General features: G+C 40.2%; 1 protein-coding gene across 1 annotated transcript in view; it reads left to right on the forward strand.

Annotated features, from left to right (window-relative positions):
• The first annotated feature begins 682 nt into the window (after positions 1 to 682).
• LOC133967630 (contactin-associated protein-like 5) overlaps positions 683 to 25,286 on the forward strand; it is a 93,560-nt gene continuing 68,956 nt past the window's right edge. The window contains exons 1-2 of the mRNA XM_062403203.1: positions 683 to 865; positions 24,427 to 24,537. Of these exons, the coding sequence (XP_062259187.1) occupies positions 703 to 865; positions 24,427 to 24,537 (274 nt within the window). The 5' untranslated portion in view covers positions 683 to 702. The remainder of the gene's footprint in view (positions 866 to 24,426; positions 24,538 to 25,286) is intronic.

The raw sequence follows: 25,286 nt of genomic DNA on the forward strand, positions 1-25,286 counted from the left end.
AATGCTCACAAAACTTCACTATAGTAAGATAACTAAAAAGCTAAATAGGATTTCTACATTGTAATTGCAAAAAAGAATCAGAACATTGCTATCCCGGAGCTGTATGGACACCAGTTAATCCGCTCTAACAAAGAGAAAGAGAATTTAAAAAATATGAAAAAGGAAAATATTAAAAAATATATTACTTATTGATGTTCAAATGTCTTATCTGGTTTTAAAAAGTACTATTATTTATGTTTTTAAATCATGCTATTAAAGCCAATAACAAACCCATAAATACATTTAAATATGAGATACAAAAACATTGCACATTTTATTTCTTTGCACAGAACATGACTAAAATGGCAAAACTCCCAGTGAGACGATGCTTCACACTGGTCCACGTCGAGCTGCAGAGTAAAGCTCATATATTGATTCATTATTCACCTGTCAGCGCATTAACATACGTATGGCATGTCTGCATTTTATGTGATGTCGCTGTAAAGTTCACAGGGGCGCGTGCACATAGAGGAGTTGCAGCTGCTTCTCTCTGTAGATCTGCTGCCTGTGTGTTGCAGCGGCTGCATGTGCATCACCACAGCTCCTGTTCTTCCAATGAAGAGAGGGTGGGAGGGAGGGAGTAGGAGGAGGAGAGGGAGCGAGAGGCAGTGTCTCAGTCGGGGAGTGTCGTCGTGGAAGCGGGTTGCTCTTCCACATCCTTCTATGCCTCCGCGCCGGAGGAGCGAGGAGGAATATCCGCCCTATCTCTGCCTCTCCGCGGACGATCGGATAAACCACATCACGCCTGGGAAGATGGTTTTTCTGCTGCATATGGTTTCCCTTTACACTCTGAGCGTCTTCAGCGGAGCCTCGGCCGCCTCTCACTGTGAGTATTTCACCCGAGCTCACCTGTGAGCTCCTGTCTCCTGGCTCGGGAGTGGAGGCTGCTGAGTTTTTACGCCTGGATGCTGCTGCTGCTCCAGCTTCTTCTTCCCGTTGTTGCAGGAGCCGGAGGCTGAAGCGAGTGTTTTGAGCAGATGTGCTGAAGTTTACTTGGCGGTCTGTTTTTCTCAGAGACGTGTTTGGTTTGGGCAGAAGTTGATATTTCCCTCCGGTTTTTCCTGGTGCGTAATGTGAAGGTCAAGCAAACAGGTCCGTTCCTTCTTGGCGCACATGACAGGGGCAGCGCGCTCTGCAGCTCCGGCTCTGTCACGCACGCATGTTTCTATTTCTTCGTTATGTTGTGTTTGCAGGAGTCAGTGTTTGGACATGACGAGGAGAAAGTGCTGAGTGGCCTCAGCTCCACCGTGCAGGAGGCTGCTGTCATACAGGGACCAACACTCACATACACTCAGATGTAGTCTGATGGAGACGCTGCTTCTATAAATATATGTTTTAGATTTAATATCAAGCTGTTTCGAATATGATTGCATTAACATGTGTGTTGATGTGTGTGGATTAGAAACACCATTGTATGAGCTTCTGCTTCTCTTGGCTTCTGAACACTAAACTGAATCCTTAATATTGGACGACACAAACAATTGGAAGTCCCATCTTGTCACGTTTTTTTTTACATTGTAGAGCAAATGATTAATGGATACGTCAAGGAAATGATCAGCAGATTAATCCATAGTGGTAACTAGTGGTGGTTATAATAAACGATGTAATCCTATTAAGTTGTTTGAGAAATTGTGTACAAACCATATGCATCAATATACATGAATATGTTATATGATATAGAACCTGATTTGAAACACACTGTCAGAACTAAAGACAAATCCTATGGACATTTATATGGGAAAAATGTATTCAATTGAGCAAATTTAATTACATTTTAAATTACAAAAACTCAACATTCATGATCTCAAGGTATTCACACAGTAATATCTTATAATTGTATTATACAATAATGATATTCATTATTATTATTATTATTTTTAATATACTCCTTAGTGAGGTGTTTATGTGTCCACCCTCATCATAACTTCTAAATAAGATATTTCATTTTCAAAATAACACCTGTCATTGTCTTAGTCAAATTAAACAAAACTGACATCACAGCAAGTACAGTTAAGAATAAAGATGGGAGGGGGGCGTCAGGGTTTGGTGTCTGGACAACTGTTCTTAAAGATCTCGACAGTTGGCACAGCACTTCCCAGGGTGCTCAGAAACACACCTGGCAATTGAAGTACATACGGAGAGAGACAGACAGAGAGAGAGAGAGACAGACAGAGAGACAGACAGAGACACAGACAGAGAGAGCGAGAGAGAGACAAAGAGACAGACAGAGAGACAGACAGAGACACAGACAGAGAGAGAGAGAGACAAAGAGACAGACAGAGAAACAGACAGAGACACAGACAGAGTGAGAGAGACAAAGAAACAGACAGAGAGACAGACAGAGAGAGAGAGACAGAGAGACAGACAGAGTGAGAGAGACAAATAAACAGACAAAGACAGACAGACAGAGAGACAGGCGTCACACAGTGATCTGTGGATTTATTTGCAGGATAGCAGCTGGGTGAATGTCGTAAACTGGGCAGCAGATCGGGGCTTTGGTTGTGGATTTTACAGTAAATGTCAGATTTCAGACAGAACACATCAATATACAGGGTCTGTTCGCTGCATCGGTGTCTGTGTGCATGTATGTATGTGTGTGTGTGTGTGTGTGTGTGTGTGTGTGTGTTTACGTGTGTGTGTTTGTGTCTGTGTGTGTGTGTTTTTGTGTGTGTATGTGTGTGCACGCAGCCAAAGCACACATGGAGAACAATTGAAAAAAGAAAAAGTGTTAATTAAAGCACATCCTGCCTCCATCACAAGTAGAGACAGAAGACATACAGCAGCAATATAAGAGCTCAGGCTGTGATTGGTTCACCTGGACGCTACAACCGGTTTTGTCTCCAGACCAGGATGGAATAATTTCACCTTTTTTTTATCCGCTTTTGATATGTCGCCTGTTTCTGAGTAACACTCACCAGAGGTGCTGGTTTCTCTTCACCTTAAAAACAAAAAAATGTAATATGAATTGTGTTTATTTATTTAAATACAATTTCGTGACATTACCCACATGGACACAACAAATAACAACTATATATATATGAAGCAAACAATCTAAATGAAGCAAACATTACAATTTATATTGAAATTAGACAGGATGTAGCCATAGCTCAACAAAAACTCAACAGGTTAAGTTTCCTTTATAATCCTGGACAAATTTCCACATTCACACCTAAACAGGTAATCTTTATCAAAATGTATTTAAGATATGATCCGATTTTTTTTTCTAGTTAGGCCCCACTCCCATCTGCTAACATGGAGGAGGTCAGGACCTATACAGCAGCCAGCCAGCAGTGGGCGATCCAAATGTTTTGGCATCACATTTAAGGCGCTGTCATTTTTATTTACAGTCTATGTGACAGATCATTTCTACTCAGGACAATCATGTTCTCCAGAGGATAAACTTGATCTTTATATTCCACTTAATTCACTTTCAGGTCGAAACATTTGTTATTTTCTGCACATGTACAACTTTTTACCAATTTACAATTTTTATTTAAAAATCAGATGACGTGTTTTCTTTTATTTGGTAAACACATTCTATCATGCTCCCTGGAGGATGTCCCTACCTTTAGAAATAACACAAACCATCTGTTCGTTTCTAACAACATTTAAGTAACGCCGGATGTTTTGTAAAAAAAAATTCCAGGTATCATTAAATCAATACACCAGAGGCATGACATCACGTGATCTGTTTGTCTGCTCTCTGAGGGCAAGTGTGACACCGGGCTTGTGTTAGGGTTTAAGCACTTTATGTTAAGGTGAGGAACTGAGCTAAACTGACAGCTGCATTACTCATTTATGACAGTCCCGTGGTTCTCAGATGTGTGCTGTGATCAGGGCTGACGTGCCACACCGAGACGGAGCACTGCGATGCTCTTGGAGGTCAAAAAGCTGCTCTCATATTTATCGTTCAGGAACAAAGGGATGGCTGGTGAGTGGGGCAGAGTCGTGTCATGGTTGGTTTGTGTGGCCTTTTTCAGGTGGCGGGTGCTCTTCCCCTCATGGAACCTTTCGCACTTTGTTTGGCTGCACAAAGAGACAGTGAAGCAATGTTGGTGATGTCGGAGCTTAGCCGGTCATCGAGTTAATTGATGCTGTGTCGCTAGATGACAGTCAAACTACATTTTCTCTCTTTCTAATTAGTTTAATACAGTAACATGTACTCTGTTAAAGGGCTGATGGGCAATTAAACATCACTGAGGTGCTAAACTCAATCTTTGAACTTCAGAGGAATATGAAGGTTACATTTATCGTGATAATTAGGAATATCAGGAGATATTTTGGTCCTATTTACTCTGCAGGGAACTTCGGTTATCTTTATGAAAAGCTTCTGTATGTTAATATGTAGAAATCTTTAAACAAGGGACAAAATTTGGTGGATGCTTCTGGCTTCTGTTTCGGCGAATCACGGGTTGGTTGTCCATGGGTAAAGCAAGAGGTGGAGCACTTTGAATGGAATTCATCAGCTTTTTAATTCAGCGGTATTCACATGAGGGTAACTTTTATTGGAGTTTAACTTAAATGTCTTCTGGACCTAAAACACCATTTATAAATTATCACTGTTTGTGTTTTGTGTGGAGAAACATTTGACCCAAATTATCTCCCGTTTTACCCAGAAGTCATTTCCTCGTCACACAACAGTAGATGGACTCAGGGATTGTCTTAACAATAGCCTCATACTCATTGCGGCGGAATCCACCCTGTTGTAGATTCACACAACACAGGCTTGAGATTCTGCTCCATGTTTACTCGACACATCATTCCTGCAGGTTTGTCAGCTGCACGTTCACGCTGCCAATCTCCCACATCTCTGAGGTGATTCTGTTGAGTGACGAGGCCACTTAAGTTCATGGAGCTCACGTTCATGGTCATGGTCATGACACCAGTTAGAGACAAGGTTTGCTTTATGACACGGAGCACGATCGTGCTGGAAGGAGCTGTTGGAAACATTTTCATATCAGCTGATATCAATAATTAGCACAATACATTTTGCATTATTATTTCTTTTAGATTTAACAACAGTGATTTTTGTTTGAACCTTTTCTTCATGAACATTGAGTGATGAACATTTACTAAACATTTTACAAATCAGAGGCAGAACATTATACCCACTGTGATTTATATACATTTAGATTTTATTATATTGCTATTGAAATAATATTGTCACCCAGCTCTAAAGTGAATTTGATAACTTTTTTAACGTAACAAGAAGAGTCAGGCATGACATTCATTTGACCACAGCTATGCGGTAAAGTGTAAGTACTGAAGACATTTTGAGGTGAGCTTCTTTGTTGGTTGTCAGGATCAGGATGGAGGACTGGTATCAGATTTGTCTTGGTACACTCAGCACTAAGCTCAGCTCACCTTATCTTAGCTTAGCTCAGTGTTTAGGCCAGAGGCTATTTATGTTTATCCTTGGATGTAGACCGTCCAATCAGTCTACATGTTTCAAACGATATAAGCTTCAGGTTTTGTCTATAGTCCTAAAGGTTGCAGAAATAACTGGAAAAATGCAGTTTTGAACTATGCAAGACGTCATTATGTGATTTCTCTGTTGTCATGTAACTTTTATAATGACATCCTATGTTGGGAAATCGTTTTTGAATCTATACAAGCTTCAGGTTGTCTCTAGAGCTTCTACGAATCAGCTTTAAGAGCTAATCATGTGGCGTATTCCTACCATGTGGCGTGTTCCTACCATGTTTGTCCTTTTGAGCTATTTTGTTCTAACACGTTCCCGTAGCCACACATGGAAAAAAACAATCCTGTTTCCAGCTAAGCCATTGAAAAGATAAAAATAATGAAAACAAGATATGAAGAAACATTTCCTTTGATATACATTTTTTACAAAATGATAACTGAAACTGAACAAAAGACAAAACGAAAAAACGGATGTAACATTTTTTCCAATATATTTAACGATTACATCCATTTTTCATAAATACCTATTTAATTTGATACTTTCACCACAATGTTCTTTCAAGGCAGCCTTTTCTGCTCTGAGAGGAAACACAAGGCTTTCATTAGCCGACAAGACCCTTTAACTACAGGTTTGTTGGAGGAATATTGCTACAAATTACAGTGACTTCTTCACAGCAGGTAGAGGCCGCTGCACCAGACATTCATCTTTTATGAGCTTGAATCTGTTCCCCGTGTGGCAAAGCACCGCCCACATATATTTACTTAAAATTTCCCCTGCTTCAAGTCTGCTCAGCAGGCGGATACTTCACAACTAATTATTCCCCATCTGAAGCACCTAGAACGTGCTTGAGCCGCTCTGGCATTCAGCATAACGGCAGGAGTGATGGTGTGTGTATGTGTGTGTCTGAAGGAGACGATGCAGCTGCAGGTTCACTCATTGCAGATTCATTCATTGCTAATGAATGTGGAGCAGGCAGTGGAGAAACACCTTCCGCTGTACATATTCAAGGCATGATGAATTTATCAGGAGGTAAATGAGGCAGAACACCAGGGTGTGACAGGTGCGCCGGCACTTTTCCTCAAGTTTAAACATACAATGAAGTTATTTTGCGACTCCATTTACACCTGGCATAAAAATGGGTTTTCACATCCAAATCACAACTTTTAATACGTGTCCCCCACGTCCACAAGCAGATCCAATTAAGATTTGATCACTCTGTGGCTGACTTCACGTTCTCCACATGGAGAGTGTGTACCTCCACGAAGGTTAGCAGCTCATCTCTCCATTTGAGACAAGAATAAATCCTGGATCTGCTCCAGCTTTAATCATCTCAGTAGTTTTTGAGTAATCCTGCTCACAGAAAATTAAAGATGAAAAACATAACCTTCTCGGTGCAGGAAAAAAGATAGAAGACGATGATATTTTGTGTTATTATGTTATTTACCTGGAGCAGCAATCACAACAACAGATCACAAAACACAAAGACAAAGGAGAAAACACAACAAATCATGTTTTCTTAGTATTTTGAAGTGTGTCCGTCCAATCAGCAACGAGACTTGTAGGTACCTTTTCCATCAGAAGTCATTTGTTATTGCATTTTGTAAGTTGATGTTCTAATTTGATTTTCAGGGCCACTGTCTTTGTTTCTTGCCTTTCGAAGCAGACAATTTAATTGTCAGGTTTTGTATGTGTGCTTTTCTTTGGTTTCATCTTCACTTTGTTCACAAATGTCTTGATTAATGTCGATAGCTGAGGACTGAGGCTAGGACTTTTGTTTACTGGCTACGCTGCAGCGCTGTTGGTTTGAAACAGTCATGTGGGCGACGTGTTTTGTCCCCTGTAGGTGTTGTATATGGATTAACAATGCAGTTGAAGGTGAATGTTAGACCAAATCAACTAGAATGAAATGTGCAGCTCAAAGATCTAAAGACGCTTTTTTGAAACATTGCACGACATATGTCAAAATAATGACTACTTCTGTTTATAGAGAAATAATATCTGATTATGTCACATGTCAAGATTACCCTCCTCTTAACTCTGATCCCATGTGAGCTTTTTGTACAAATGATTTTTTTTTTATATATTGCAGATGTTTGCTATGTTCGGCATTAAATCCATTTATCCTTTATTTAATTTGTTATGTTGCAGTTTTATCTGTCAACTGAAATAATGTACTATCAAATTCATCTTAAAATGCAACTAACTGCAGTTGAACTGGTACTCTATGTAAATATATACAGTATGTTCATTTTTTACCAGCATTACTATTGCCTGCATTCTCTGTTTGGTTTTGTTCTGGGTTTATTTCATGTGAAAAACCGACCAGGTAACATCCCCATTACTTGATTTCAAAGCTGATGATGCATAAAGCAGCTGCAAATGACTCTTTGTTCAAAGATCTTTGGTCAAAATTAGCAAATGCAGCATTTCCGTGCTCTGTGCATGATCTCTGAGTGACTGCAGCTCTGCGGAAACATGAAGAGAGAGAGTGGAGAGAGTTGCAGTTTTGAGTTTTACCTCCCTGAGATCAGTTTGTATCTTCTTATCTCTGATTTTCTTGGCTGTGATACATAGACGGATGCTGCTGTCTTCACTCTGTCGTTTCAGTTTTTTTTTATGCATTGACTGATTCACTCCACTTGTACTGACAAGTATAGTATCACGGCGTGGGTATCATAATGTATAAACGATACATTATAACAATATAAGAAATAGTTAGGATTCTCTGATTTAATCTAATCCTAATCTCAATGTACAGATTCTGCAGAACAGGATTTAGGACCGTAAACTTCTGGTTTCCTTTTTTCAGTTGGACCAATCACGTTAGAGGAGGGTTTGATTGGTGCTGAGAGCAAAAGTAACGAAACACACCGACTGAAATGCATAGTTTTTTTTCATTTATCTGCATTGATATATAGATGGGAACTAAAACAATATAAATTATTACCGTGATATAATTCTGCAACCGTTGCTCAGGAGAAGAAGTCAGTTTTAAAACATAAAAGAAATACTAATGTGACATTTATCCTGATAATTATCAGTATCTTGATATACCTTTTTACCACGATGCCAATTCTTACTCTGAAAGGACGTATGAATGTGAGTTTGTAGAATCTGTAGGTGAGAGTCCATTTGAAGTTTGACCAATCACGTTTGAGCTGGCTTTGGTTACCCGCCGGTAAACAGTCGGAGTGCAGAGCAAAAGAAGCGCCATCTGCTTTTTAACTAATCTTCATTCATATGCGTATAGTTGTTGGTAGAAATGATCCCAAAACGTTGTCTGGACCTAGAACATTAACAAAAAGTACCACTCTTGGTGTTTCCTGTGATTTAAGAAACTATTCAGGCTATAAAAGGTTCAACCATCTTCAAAGGGGGCAAAATATTGGTTGTTATCCCCAGAGGCTTATTCACCAACAGATGATGGATGATGGATTCCAAGATTGAGCCAATCCTGTCAATTCAATACCTGATAAACATGTCTCTCTAATGTACATTTCCATTATTATTGATGTCCTTCAGAGATACATGGAATGAATATAAAAGAGACCATTATAATCATTTATAAACATATGATGACATGGAGAACTTAGCCTTCAGAGGCTTTATACCAACGTCAGCTGAAGGCTCAGTGCAGAGGGAGAAAAAAAGATGCTTGTTGATTGTAACGAGTCTGAGGAAAATACAATGGATACATGATATAAGACTATTTGGAGAAATAATTTCTGCCTGATCTCTCGGGATCAGAAAAAATCTATTGTGATGAATATGGCGCCAGTGAAGGCCTTTCCATTTCCAGCTGCATTGGTCACACAGCGGCACTGCACCGATTCCCAATCTATAGAGTGCAATGAATATGCTCCAAATAGCCGTGGAGTCTGAAAGTTTCATCCTCTATTTATTTTCTGTGTTACTGGCAGAGGGTTTGTAAGGATTATCAACACCCACTTTCTATCGACTGTGCCAATAAGATGGATGAAATAATCAGCGAGGGACGGGTACAGTGATGAAAAATGAGCCCAACAAAAAAGAAAGACCCCGTTTGAACATTCAGGCTCCAGAATGAACAAACTCGGCTTTAAATCAGAGGGAACTGTAGAGGTCTGCTTGTTGCTGGCTGGATCTCGCATTCTGTATAGCACAGGTTATTATTGTAATTACGCTGTGTGATTATCTGAGGAGTAGGCACGGTTCTGGATTTTTCACACTGTGTGATTTGATATTGATTATGTTGTTTTCATATGGAACAGAAAAAAACAACCCAAAAATCAGGGTGTGCTTTTTTCACAGGATAAGCATTCGGGGAGAAAATGAAGCGGCTCTAGATGCAGTGTGACTACGATGCAGTGTTTCATTTAGAAAACAGAAAAGAGTCACTTTTGTAACACGTACAGCGGCGTCTCTAATAAAAGCAGCACACTGCAGCAGAGAGAACATAAAAACCAAACACCCGTTGGCTGTTCACTGGTCTAAATATGACCACTTCAGAAATCGATGCATTTCAGTTTAGCTCAGTGTATTTCCTGAGGATACGCGTTGAGTTATTGGCCACAATGACAATCCGATCCTTAAAAATGTACCTTCACATTGAAATAACAACTTTAGTCTTCTAAGCTTAGATTGATATGGCTCCTCTTCCCAAACTCCAAACCTCATCTGTGCCGCCATGTTTCGTAGCGTTGGTATTTTCGCCTGTACTTGCCCAGAAACCCTTTTCACTCAGGTTTTCATAGAAACAACTTTTTGTCGGACTGCAAGTTATTGCGACACTGGACATGGTCATTTTTATGTTGTGCTGAGTTTTCCCCTCGGTGGGACCTAACAGACCCACTGCATTCTTCCTGAGCCTGATCCAATACTGAAGGGGCTGATTCAAATCTATGAAGGTTTCAATTATTGACATGACACAAATTAAAGTTTTAACGGGTAGCACGCAGCTCCGGAATCTGAATCCACTGGAGAGCAGATGTATCTCTGCTGGAGTTGTTTGAGCTGCAGAAGTGTTTGTTCAGAAAGATGCTTATTTTACCAAATGAACAATCTTTAGCTTGGCACAAACACCAAAGAGCAGACAAACCCAACAATGGCAAGGTTGGAATTATGGCTCCTCCAAGTGTTTGCGTTATCTGCTCCTGATCTCCCACTGTTTGTCATGTTAGCCACAGAAAACCAACGAATGAGCAGCTCTTTGCTAATAAGGGAGAAAGTTAGACGGCTCTGTTACAGCTGCATTCACACAGAATTGACAGAACTGGACAAAAACCCACCTAATTAGAAGTGCTACAACAATAATTAGCTTCTTTTTTTTTTTATTCTGTTTTCGTGGCAGTTCATTATCCAGTGGAATAAACAAACTGTACATAGTAAATATCCTATAAAAATAGATGAATAATTTTTTTACTGCTGTTAATATTGAATGATATTATTTGTTGGTTAGTCAATGGTTATCTGCTGTTGATTAGCACACTAGATCACACTGAAAATATTTTTATAAATGTTCTTATTTCCTTTTAATTATTAATGTATCCATAAATCCATGTGTTGATAGCGATGGAGGCGAGGCTTAGCGACTTAGAAGCTCGGCTCAGCAGCTTAGAAACTCCGTTAGCTGTAGTTAGCCGGCTCCCGCTAGCCGCGGAGCCACCTAGCTTAGCACGTAGCTTAGCCTTAACGAGCAGTCCCCAGACTAGTCCCGTGCAGCCGGGAGCCCAGGGCAGATGGGTGACGTTCCAGAGGGGGCATAGTGCTAGACTTAGAAAGCCCTTGATTAAAGAGCCACCAGCTCACGTTTCAAATAGATTCTCTCCACTCAGCGAGGCACCCGCTGATAAACAAACTCTGATTATTGGCGACTCGGTTCTGAGAAACGTCAGGTTAGCGACACCAGCGACCATAGTTAATTGTATCCCAGGGGCCAGAGCCGGCGACATCGAATCTAAACTTAAGTTAATGGCTAAATATAAAAAAGGTAAATACAATAAAATCGTAATTCACGTCGGCAGCAACGACTCCCGGCTTCGTATGTCGGAGGTCACTAAATTGAATGTTGAGTCGGTGTGTGCTTTTGCTAAAACGATGTCGGACACAGTAGTTTTCTCTGGCCCGCTCCCTAACACAACAGGTGATGACATGTTTAGCCGCATGTTGTCTTTTAACCGCTGGCTGTCGAGGTGGTGTCCTGTAAACGGCGTGGGCTTTATAGATAATTGGCTAACTTTTTTGAGAAAACCTGGTCTTGTTAGGAGAGACGGCGTTCATCCCACTTGGGATGGAGCAGCTCTCTTATCTAGGAATATTACTAAGTCTATAACATGACAACCCATAGTTGGGACCAGGAAGCAGAGCTGCAGTGCTAAACACTTCTCTGCGCTCCCTCTGGATCAGTCACAAAACCCCATAGAGATTGTGTCTGTTCACCGTCCGATTAAATTATTGAAATTAAACAATAATAGAACGAGAACTCCACACAAAAATTTAATACAAATTAAAACAACCTCTGAAACAATACAGGAAACCCAGACTTTTAAATGTGGTCTTTTAAACATTAGATCACTGGAAAAAAAGGCTCTTTTAGTTAATGAAATAGTCTCTGATTACAACATAGATTTATTGTCCCTCACTGAGACGTGGCTGCATCCTGATGATTATGTCAGTCTAAATGAATCTACTCCCCCCAGTCATATCAATTCACAGGTTCCTAGAGAAATTGGGCGAGGAGGTGGAGTTGCTGCTATTTTTAACTCCAGTCTATCAATTAATCCTAAACCTAAACTCAGCTACAAGTCATTTGAATGTCTGGTTCTTAGTCTTCCACGCCAATCAAGGAACCACCAACAGCCAATCATATTTGCCGTAGTTTACCGTGCTCCCAGGGCTTATACTGAATTTTTAAAGGAATTCCCTGAGTTTTTATCAAACTTAGTCCTAAAGACCGATAAAATTATTATTGTTGGTGACTTTAATATTCATGTTGATAATAATAAAGATTGCCTTAGCGTAGCATTTATTTCAATACTAGACTCTATTGGTTTCAGTCAGTGTGTGCACAAACCTACTCATTGTGGTAACCACACACTTGACCTTGTATTATCGTACGGTGTCGCAATTGAAAATTTAACAGTACTTCCGCGCAATCCAGTTCTATCAGACCATAATTTAATAACCTTTGATTTTTCAATAACTGAATATATGCCACTAATAAAAAATTCATTTTCTAGATGTCTACCTGATAGTGCTGTAGCTAAATTTAAGGAAATAATCCCAATTACATTTAAACCCGTATTAGCAGTAGATATAAACAACAAATTCTTTAAAACCCTGAGCTCCATTGAGATCGACCACCTCGTCGATAGCTCTGCAGACTCATTACGATTAACATTAGACTCAATAGCGCCTCTAAAAAAGAAAGATGTCAAACATAGTAAATTAGCTCCGTGGTATAATTCCCAGACAAATGAGTTAAAACAATTATCAAGAAAACTAGAAAGGAAGTGGCGCTCCAGCAACAATGTTGAAAACCTCATAGACTGGAAGAATAGTGTTAAAGAATATAAAAAGGCTCTCCACAAAGTAAGAGCCGCCTACTATTCAAAACTAATAGAAGAGAATAAAAATAACCCCAGGTTTCTCTTCTGCACTGTAGCCAGGCTGACAGAGAGTCACACCTCCACCGAACCCAGTATTCCTCGATCCCTAAATAGCAATATCTTTATGACCTTTTTTAATGATAAAATTCAAACTATTAGAAATAAAATCAACCATCTCCTGCCCTCAATTGGCACTAATACCCTCCCAACAACAGAGATCTCAGAAACGGCTGAGAATCCTACCCATTACTTAGACAGCTTCTCTCTGATCACCCGTGATCAGTTTACCAAATTAATCTCAGGTTCTAAACCAACAACCTGTATCTTAGATCCCATTCCTACCAACTTACTTAAAGACATTCTGCCCCTAATTGATAGTTCGTTACTTAACATTATCAATCTGTCATTATCATCAGGTTATGTACCACAGTCTTTTAAAATAGCTGTCATCAAACCCCTACTCAAAAAACCCACCCTAGACCCAGAGGTTTTAGCCAATTACAGACCAATATCTAACCTCTCCTTCATTTCTAAAATCTTAGAAAAAGTGGTAGCCAATCAGCTGTGTGAGTTTCTCCAGGAAAATAATATATATGAAGACTTTCAATCGGGGTTTAGAGCCAATCACAGTACAGAGACAGCCTTGGCAAAAGTCACTAATGACCTTTTAATAGCCTCAGATCAGGGACTTGTGTCTGTCCTCGTTCTGTTAGATCTCAGTGCAGCATTCGACACAATTGACCATCAAATTTTATTACAAAGACTAAAACAGTTAATTAACATTAATGGAACCGCCCTTAACTGGTTTAAATCGTATTTTTCTGATCGCTCCCAATTTGTGCAAATTAATGATGAGTCATCTGTGCGCACCAAAGTTAATCATGGTGTTCCACAGGGCTCTGTGCTCGGCCCAATTTTATTCTCATTATATATGCTTCCACTAGGAAACATTATCAGGACACACTCGGTAAATTTCCACTGCTATGCGGATGACACCCAGTTATATTTGTCAATAAAACCTGAACAAAGTAATCAATTAACTAAACTTCGAACATGTCTCAAGGACATAAAAACCTGGATGACCCGCAATTTTCTCTTATTAAACTCAGACAAAACAGAGGTTATAATACTTGGCCCCAAACACCTTAGAGATGCATTATCTAATGATATAGCTGCGCTAGACGACATTGCCCTTGCTTCCAATGAAACAGTCAGGAACTTGGGAGTGATCTTCGATCCTGATTTATCCTTTAATAGTCACTTAAAACAAATTTCTAGGACCGCTTTTTTCCACTTGCGTAATATTTCAAAAATTAGACATGTCCTTTCACAAAAAGATGCAGAAAAACTAGTCCACGCCTTTGTTACATCGAGACTGGACTATTGTAATTCATTATTATCAGGCTCCAGCAGGAAGTCGTTAAAGACTCTACAGCTTGTCCAAAATGCTGCAGCACGTGTCCTGACGAGAACAAAGAGAAGAGAGCACATTTCTCCAATATTAGCATCGCTACACTGGCTTCCAGTTAAATCTAGAATAGAATTTAAAATTCTCCTCCTCACCTTCAAGGCCCTTAATAATATAGCGCCTTTATACCTTAAAGAGCTGTTAATACCTTATAAACCCACTAGAGCACTCCGCTCCCAGAATTCAAGCCTACTTGTCGTCCCTAAATTCTCTAAAAGTAGAGTAGGAGCCAGAGCTTTTAGCCATCAAGCCCCTCGGCTGTGGAATAATCTACCACTTTCAGTTCGGGAGGCAGTCACCATCTGTTCGTTTAAAAGTAGGCTCAAAACCTTTCTTTTTGATAAAGCTTATAGTTAGAGCTTATTAGTGCGCCAGAACGTTACTTGTTCTATTTTATGACACATGACACACGGAGCTTCTCTTTCCAGCTTCTCCTTCCTCTTCTCCATCCCTATCCCCCTTCCCCGGAATCCCTTTGCTTTATCACCCGCAGATCCAGGGCCTCTGTGGCCGCACCATGGATTACGGTTTGTGGATCGCGCACCGGGGGTCGCGGTGTTGGATCCAGTGTGGCGGATTCTGAGTCATGTGGGCTGATCGTGGTGCTGGTGGCGGACCCTGTGTCGCGTTGGCATTGGGCACGGGCGGTGGACCAGGACCGCAGTGGTGGCTTGTGATGGGTCCTCCTGGTGGGCGGCGGTGGACGGTGACTGAGGACTGAAGTGGCGTCTGGTCTGGATGGTGGATCGTGGTCTAGATGGTTGCTGAGCATGGACTGTGCTTCATCAATGCTGCTAGAGACTTTGATTATTGATGATGTTCTCCTGCACGTGGCATCTATTGCACTTCTGTCCGTCCTGGGAGAGGGATCCCTCACATGTGGCTCTCTCTGAGGTTTCTACATATTTTTACCCTGTTAAAAGGGTTTTTTGTAGTTTTTCCTTACTCTTGCTGAGGGTTAAGGACAGAGGATGTCACACCCTGTTAAAGCCCTATGAGATGAATTGTAATTTGTGAATATGGGCTATACAAATAAAATTTGATTGATTGATTGATTGATAAATGACACTAGTATATTTCTGTTTGTCTAGTATTCTCTCTATTTACTTTTCCTGTTATTTCTTAACCGCCTTCAAAATCTCAGGGAGTTCCGTCGCGTTTCCGTTATGTTGCTGCCTGCAGCGGTTCAATGACAATAAAGAATCTTGAATTTTATTTTGATGTAACTGCCAGTGGTATTGCATGCACAGCCACATTCGTGCCAGCTGTTTGTTGACATGTCTGCAGCTGGAGATATCGTCAGCGTCAGGAACTCCAGATATCTCCGCTGCGGAATTACAAGCCTGAGGCTAATGTGAACACTTTCTCCTACTTGGTTGCTCATAATCACGGTTTAATTGATGTGACGTGAATGCTGCATTAGGAAATTCATTTTAATTCTCCAACCAGGGTGTCAGAACGCAGTTACTCTCTAGGATCGGATTATGATTGGCTTTTTTTTTAGCCACTACCCATCCACAAAAACCCTGGGCATCAGGAAGAAGCCACTTAAGAATGTTTTAATCAGCCAATAACGCGTCGAATGACGGAACCAAGGATTTGTCACCAGATGTAAAAGCGGTGTGTTTTCTCACAGTGCGTAAATATGGTTTTACTGTGTGTTGCTGTTGGGCTCATTCCGCCTGTTGCCGCAGCTCTGGAGCAGTAAATATTTCAGAAGAAACTCGGGGCGGCCCAGTGACACAGGCATCCTATCTATAAATGTGTCTTGTATGAATGACTGCCCTCGAAATGCGAATGTAAAGCGCTGCTGGGAAATTACCCTCCACCGAGAACCATTTCCTCCGAGACACATCTGGTATTTAAAAGAGCCTCTTCTTTCCCCATACAACTCAATGGGAACAACTCTCTATAGATTATTTTTTCACCCATCTCAGCCATAGTCAAAATAATAAATCAATGTTGGATATTGATTTGTAGGGATGCTGTGGTTTCAAATCTATCTTCATGCTCTTCATGATTGATCAACTCTTCTTCCCCCTAATACTGTTTCAAACCGTCGGCTGAGGTCGCTGAAGGAGCCACATGCACACTGCAAAGAGCTTCTAGTCGTTATTCACCAAACATATGAAGCAAACTCTCATTAGATACAGTATTGGAAGAGCAACCTCTGTTAATAAGCCTTCATTAAAAAGGCTTGGTTTTCATTTTATACAATTGATCTTGAAGTACCTTTTTGTAACCTCCATGAAGGAGGTTATTGGGCCCTGTGCACTAATGTTTTTTTCTTTTTGAACATTGCTAGATGGGTCATGGATCTTAATGAAAACATCAGCCATGTTACGGGAGACATCCATATGAGTGTGCAAAATTTGGATCAGATCAAGTGATCAAGTCCATTCTACTTCTCATTTTTCTTTGTCTGTCTGTTTGCAGGACTATGCAAAAAATACAAATCTTTGCGATTCTGTTGAAACTTTCTAAGAGGTGGAGTGGGTTCACTTAAGGTGGCGGATGCTTTCATTTTCAATCCCTGGATCAAATGCAGAATTATTGTTGAGCAAAATACCTAACCCCAAATTCCCCTGATACCTCTGCAGACAATTAATGAATGTGTGCATGAATGAGTCAATGTGACTTAAGCTTTAAGAGCTTTGAATTGTCAATAACCCTAAAAAAGTCTGCATGTAAATACAGATGTAATAATATAGGCATGTGTCGTGCTTTCATTTCTAGAAACAGGTGACACTTGGTGAAGAACTAGATAATCCTCTTTACGTATCTGATCTCAACACATGTAAATAAAATATGGTGAAGAAGTGGCCAAAAAAATACAATTTATTTACATTCACAACCTGAGGTTCTATTTTTTTTTTAAATCGCTGCCTTTTCCTACATAGATAAAGTTATCAAACTATCTGTAATCAATTCAGTTTCCAAGTCTTATATGATTTTACCAGGATGACAGTCAATGATAGTTATTATATAATAGTAATCACTCATTGATGCTCATTACTACAACATATTCCCTCCTTATTACCTTATCGTTATCAAGCTGTAGTGTAAAATGCTGCCAGTAATCCTATAAGCCATCGGAAAATTAACACAAATCCTGTTTCACTCTATTCCTGATGAGGACTGAATAATTAATGTTTGGCAGATGAGATGTGTAGCTGTCGATAAACCAGTGAAACATCCTGCAGGCTGCCTGTAAACGCCTCAGCGGCGGGTCCCTTCAGATTATATGCAGTGTTCAGAGAAATGAAGTGCTACAGTATCCAGTGTTTCTCAATCATTTGTATTGATGAGTGCTTCCTTGAATTCAGCCAGCGTTTGGTGCTAATTGTCAGCCAATACCTCAGCTCTGCTCGGGCTGCTGAGCAGAGGTCACTGAGCTCCAGAGCCCGTCAGGCCCTGTGAGGTATCATATGAAGCTTTATCGGTGCCACACAGGGGTCTGAGGCCGCTCTGTTACCGGATACTATCACTGTAACCTTTGATATTATTGATGCTGTGGTCTGTGTTGACTGAACTCCAACAGTCTGCCTTTGCTCATGTGGGTTCATCTCTGTTATGTAGATGCTATGCATATATGGTTCCAGTGGTTTTATAGAAGGGGGTTATATCATAGATGTCTTTATTTTTACATACATTACAGAGGTAGATTCAAGATGCTGAACAGAGACATTCAATACACAAGGAGAAATGAAAGCAAAGTTTTAAACAGATCAATCTAGTAGTTAAAGATGTAAAAGAAATTGAAAGGATGAAACTGTTTTTGAAAATAAATTGAAAGAGAAAAATATTAGAAATGAAATAGATTGAATTGTGTAGAGTAATAAAATAAAGATAGAATGAAATACACCGATGTAAAGCTTAGTAAGAAACACTTATTTGAAATGTTTTTAACCTGGTTTTAACAATTGCAATGGACAGATCATTTCTTCTAGAGAACGCAAATTGAATAAAGTAAAATATGATGAATTGATGATCATCTCTTGAGTAATTAAAATGTCAATGAGTGCCGAATCTTGCAAAGTTCAATTCAGATCAAGTTCAATAAAGGACGGAAGAACTTTATTTTAAGAAATGCAAACCTTAATCTATTATTATTATTAATATTTATTTGTATTTTATTTTTTATTATTATTTGTGCAAAGTATCTGAGTAGCATGGTTCTCTCTCTCTCTCTCTCTCTCTCTCTCTCTCTCTCTCTCTCTCTCTCTCTCTCTCTCTCTCTCTCTCTCTCTCTCTCTCTCTCTCTCTCTCTCTCTCTCTCTCTCTCTCTCTCTCTGTCTCGGCCTGTGGACCTTGTTCTGAGTTTCTGACACAATCAGTCAAAATAGACGATCACGACAAATGAACACACAACAACTTTGATAAATTGCTTGTTTTGTTTTCAGGGTACAGAACATAAACTTTTTCAAAGCTATGCAAATTAAGACTTTGAGGTTTTTTTGGAGCCCTTTCAAACAGGCAACAATGATTCATCCCATATTGTGTTTTTGTTGTTGTTCTTTTTCATTCAATTTTATTCAATGCAGCTTTTATAACCAGTGTCCCTTTAAAATCTGTTCTATTGTATCCTTATTTGCCCTGTTGTAATTTATCTCAAGACAGTTGCTCCTCCTGAAACAAACAAAAACCATTCAGTGAAAACCCATCATGTTCATTCCTTTAACTTCCTGCTGACTTCACTCTGTGAGAAGCTTCCTGCACTGAAGGCGAACGCTCTTTTAGGACGGACATGTTCAAGCTTTCAAAGATCCATTTTCAGAGACATGCAATTTAGATTTTATTTCTTTGACTTTTGCGTTCTTTGAAATATTAACAAGTAGAGGTAAATAAAATATTTAAACCCTATAACCCTGCAAGAATATTGAAACCAATTTGAGAAAAAACATCACTTTTATATCCTGACCTATATAAACACCTGTTTGTCTTTTATTTAAGAGTTGTTGAAAGGGGTGGAATAAGCTTTTAAACCCTTTACTGAAGTAAAAATATAAATAGGACATTGTAAAAGGTTCTCCATTACCAGGCACAGTCATCTATTCATAATTCAATAGAGTGTATAATCAGTGAGGTGTAGTTAAAGATGTAGAAGGGCTCCCACAGCTATATAAGAATTAATATAGTATAATGTTGCACTGCTATTATACAGAGTAATGAGTTGCATTTGGTCAAAGTGGATGGATGTTTAACAATATTCTTTGTATTTTATTGATCAAGATGCATTCAATTCATAAGGCATATGATATATTTCAACTGGAAAAAGTATGTATGAGGTATTGCATTTTTTAATTTTCTACATTATATGTAAGTATTTTTTTTCATACAAAATAACCAGTAATTTATAACGGAATAACAAGTTCAATGTGTTCCTCTGAAATGTAAATAGGTCAGTCATACCGACTTCTCCTCTAAGCCATGTATATGAGTTTCATCATACAGTTTGATCCACCCGCTGTAGAGGATCAGACCAGACTGAGAAGCCTGCTCCGATCCGCTCTTCCTGTTTCTCTATCTCAATCGCGTGTTCTATTTTTAATGAAATTCCTTAGGCATTTTTTCATATATTCACCTGTTAGTACATTTCCTGAGACTCTATATCCTAGAGGACGCTCAGGCTCCCTCGTATCTGGCGAGCCGTGTTTACTTGGCTTGGACGTGTGTAGTCTTTTTCAGGTGCGACGAAGCCTCCGCCGCTGGAGCTTAAAATACCCGGCCCTATGTGTGGTACAAAAGACACTTTCTTGTGATAATTGATTTCTTCGTGCAGGAGCCTCTGTTTCGTACACTCGTGTAAAGGCGCTCGCTTATGAGCAGAGAGGAGAGCATTGGAAAAAGCGACTGCATATACAGGCTGAGTCTATTCCACTCTCAAACACTGAATACCTGACAAGGAAGGTTCAAGGATCTCGTCTTATACCACCTTAAAATGAAACCTGTGGCCAGACGGCATTTGTGTTTCTCAGATACGTGATGTCGGTGAAATCAAAAGATGAAACAAGTTTTCTATTCGCTTGTCGCTGTGTGTGTTTTTTATTTGATAAGTATGAACATCTAACAGACTGAAGAGCAGAATGAAAGCTCACCCTGAATCTGAGCATGTTTGCAGTCATTCATCGGGGAGTGAATGGTAAGAAGAGAGTCCTATTAATTTTAAAATGAAAGGACAGTGGATGGTACAAGGATATTGGAGAAAGAAAGTCTTAAAGGATGAGACTCGCAATATACTTCCAATAAATCCTAAGCAAAGACCATCGCCGACTCAGACTTGATCCATCCAGCAATAACTGTCTGTGTAAGCAAATCGGATGTACTGTACTTCCTCTGAGCCAAAGAATTCAAATACTTAAAAAAAAAAAAAAAAAACAGAGATAGAGATGCACAAGGCCTCTCCACTACATCTGGCATTTGTGACATAATTTGGTGCCAAAGTTGGTGTAGTAGTGATCATGGTGGTATCGAGGTCCCAATGTGACCATTTCACCTGGATTTTATAACATTGACTAATGAACTAATTTAAACAACATTTTTATCTAAAAGTTTTTACCATCCACAAATACAGATAATACCTTTTAGGTTTAGCTGCAGCTCAACTCTTATGCATATGTACCTGTCACTCAGAATCTGTTGCAACTGAGAGTGATGTTCGTGGGTGCCCCCCTTGAACTCCGTGGAAACGCTGCAAGAAACTGAAAACAAGATTCATGGATCCGCCCATTTTTGTGCGTCACTCCTCTAATAGTTTCTTCTCTCTCGTATTTCATCCTTCAACCAAGTGTTGGGGTATCCGCCCTGTGGTTTTTGCGTTATACTGTTAACTAACAGGCAAACAAACAAAAACATTACATTCTCGGTGGAGGCAATAAATACTTTAACATACATCGAAACCTATAGTGACAGAAAACATCTTCTGGTATTAAAGTGAGGTCAAAATTCCTCAGATATGAGTAACAACATTTTGAGCCAGTTGAATTTAGAATTTTTATTATCGATTATGATCGATACTTCTACCAGCCACCGGGTGCAATCACGCTGATTTGGCTTCACTTTAATGGAACACATTGTGACATGGGGCCTCATTTACATATGGGCAGAAATGTTCTAACTCTTCTCAAAATAAGTGTGTGCGCAAAATCACCGCCGGATTCATGACACGCAGGACAACCGATTTTGTTCTCACCACCATGCTTATGTTTGTAAATCAGAATCATTCTAAATTGATAGGCCCCTGTCCACGCTCTGTTTTAGCATACTGCTACACCTCTGTTTTTCCATATAAGGACATCCGTTTGTCATGAAGAGAGCGGTGTGCTGAACTGTTGAAGTTATAAGAAGTAACCCAAAAGATAAAAAACACAAGAATCTCACAACAGCAGAAATGAAGGTGTCAGAGGTGGAAGACACAAATGGAACAAACTGATTGACGATATTTAGGAAAAACTTAACCTGGGCTGCTGAATAATTATAACTTCAGGATCAGGACAGTAGCACATTAAATGTCCGCTCATCCTGCTTCCTCCTCACTCCTTCTGACCTGCACTCAGTTTAGACTTTAACAATTAACACTGATAACAAGTTACAGTATTAGGACATATACAGTGCTGTGGTTAACTTTGTGTTTGTTTGATTCACTTTAGAGTTAATGAGACAAATGTGACGTGACGCGTCAGGACATCAGCGTTAAATTGATCGGAACGTTACAGAGTCAGAATCCGACATCATTGATTAATAAATAAATACATGTGATGATCAGTTTGTGTTTGCAGAGGGACAGAGACGAGCACACTCACACAACACATACACACACACAAATACACGCACACACACTCACAAACACACACACACACACAAGCCCACTCTTGTGCAGTTCCTGCTCAAATTTAAGTACAAACATATTGATGAATCCCAGATTTCTGCATCCAACATTCGTGCGCACGGTTAAAGCACAGATCTATGCGTAGGCACTGTTATTAAATAAGGCCCACTTTCTTTCATAAAGGTAAACAGGCACGGTAGTTTGTGATTTCAAGCGTGTCCCACTTGCACCGTTTCAATAGAAATCCAAATGTCTGTCAAATTGTCCCCCTGCAATTTAACCTCTCACTGTTATCTGGGCTACATTTTCATAAAAGATGAGTGATGTCAGACGGTGATAATGATGTACTGACAATGTTCACTCTGGTTGGAGATGTTTAAATGCGATGAGAGAATAGTCAACATGTCACTTCTGTGCTGTCCTTCTGTCGGCCTAGAAAAACCTGGTTCCTAGCCATGGGGTGTACAGCTACGATGTCCTTTATGTTTGATTTTAGGAAGATTAATTGTTCCCACTCAGCCAGCAGTTATGTTCCTGCGTTGAGATTTACGTCTGAGTTCATTTGGAATTTCAATCCCCGGAGTCTTGCAGACAAATGAGCCTCCATCCATCCAAGTCTTCGCTGACTGACAGCCAGGCATTTAGCTACACTGCAAGTCTGTAAACAACAACAACAACAGGGTCTGTAAGAACCACCCTTTATATGTTGAGAAACTTTTTCTGCACGCACACGCCCAGCGAATTGAGGCTCACCTGTCAATTTGAGAACATGTGTTACACCATCGAAATATTGCTGGTTTGTTTAGCCCTCTTCATGCTGTCAAGGTCTCATTTGTAGTGTATGTTCGTGTCAAGTGTAGATGGAATGGAGGAGTGAGGCAATTGAGCACGCATTTTAGGTGTAGGCTTATATCAGGGAGGGTTTCAGCTCTTCAACCGCAGATGAATCATTCAAGAGAGGATGGATACAGATTGGAAGGGAAATTAGAGGAGCCAGAGGTCTCTTTTAAGGATCAGAAGTAGAATCTGAGAGACTTTTGACAGATTAAAAGTGCTGCGCTTGCATAATGACTCCAGTGCTTGTCGTGGCGCGTTAAGACGCCATGCCAATGTTCTCATTTCCCCAAAGAACATCTGCAACTGCATTGCAGCTCAGCCATAATTTGAGACTTGGACAAAACAGCTTGATCCACTTTAGTCACACTTGAAATCAGGATTAGAAGAATCTCTTGGCAAGCGATCTGAGAGCAGTCAAATCAGGTCAGCTGAAATTCACAGGGACGCCCAAAAGGAAGACGAGCTCACGCTGTCAGTTCTGCTGTGCTCTTGTCGGCCAGATGGATGGGCAATTTCCACTCCAGATGTGCTCAGAATCCGTCTGTACTCAAACTGGAGTGGAATCTACAATATAAAAAAAGCCTCTGACACTCGAAAGAGTGAACCACACGCTGATGGAGAGGGAGCAGGGATAATTGTTATCAGGCTGGTGCCAGTTTTCATTGCGTTCCCAGATAGAGGCCGTAATGCAGCTCTGCACTCATGTGAAGCCAAAAAGCAAAGAGGATGTTGTGCCACTCGCCGCTTTTATGGCGAGCGGGTTTGGTCAGAGGAAGATGAGGCTGACAGCTTTAGATCACTGGAGTCTTAATCTGCTCCTGCCTGTTGGACGTGATGTAATCTCAGAGTGCAGGATTAAAACGAACACACACATGCTCACAAAAGGAGTCATAGCGTTTTGTGTGTGGTTTTCAGGGGTCAGTGCACGGGTTAATAGACTGTTTGAAGCATCTGAGAACTGGATAAGTGAGGCTGCCCTGTTATTTATTTTCCCCCAGTTTGTTGCTCAGAAACTCCTCCGCTGACAGGTAAAGGTGCACTTCGAATCAACACGTTTAACTTCTCCCAGGATGCATTTTCCGTTATTTACCATCCGCTGAAAGTACCCAGGCGGGACAGGCGGCGAGAGCCCTTCAGAACCGTCCTTATCATAATCAGATCTGCATGTGAAATACAAATGCAACAATAAATGTTTCAAAGTTAATGGTTTCTGAATGGTGTGTGCTTTCTTTTTGTTTTCTTCCAGATAACTGCATCGGTCCTCTGGTATCAGCGTTGCCCCATTCATCCTTTCAGAGCTCCTCTCAGTCATCAGTCCGATATGCTGCGTACAATGCCAAACTCAACAGAAGAGATGGTGAGTCGAGACAATGCTCAGTGTTTCTTAATGCTTTGGCTATGCACCACCCACCTGGTGCACCAGCAGATACCAGCGAACAATGACAAAAGCAGCAGACCAGAAAGTGTTTTTTTACTGGTCATATGGGCTGTTTCTGAATGGTACAAAACAGAAAAGTACTGTATAGCAAAGAAAGGGACTTATTATTGTGATTAAAATGAGTCCTGGGGATGAAAATATGAATGGCATTGTCACCTCACAGTGAGACAATTTTGGGTTAGTGTGTAAATGAAGATGAATAGCGCGTCATCTCTTACCCCCTTGTAATAAAAAATGAAGCAAAAACATCCTGGCTGCAGGCAAGTTCCTTCCAATACAAGCTCTTCTCAAATGGTGAGCAAGAAAAATGTATTTATTTGAATGGATAATGAATGTGGTTTTTCACCTACACTGCAGCCAGCCACCATGGGTCAGTCAATATGTTTTGGCTTCACTTCACTGTCATGTTGTCCATCTTTATCCACAAGTCCGTAGCTCTAACCTCTGAGTTTGCATGTTCTCACCTGTGTAAACTTGTTTTTTTCCCACAATCCAAAGCTCTGCCGGTTGGATTGATTGCCTGTAGGTGTGAATGTGAGCAGGAATGGTTGCTTGTCTCTAGATGTCAGGCCTGTGACAGACTGGCAACCTGTCCAGGGTGTAACCTGCCTCTCACCTAACGTCAGCTGGGATTGGCTCCACATCGGACAAGCGTATATTGGATGGAT

Source organism: Platichthys flesus, chromosome 13 (genome assembly GCF_949316205.1).
Source record: "Platichthys flesus chromosome 13, fPlaFle2.1, whole genome shotgun sequence".
NCBI lineage: Eukaryota > Metazoa > Chordata > Actinopteri > Pleuronectiformes > Pleuronectidae > Platichthys > Platichthys flesus.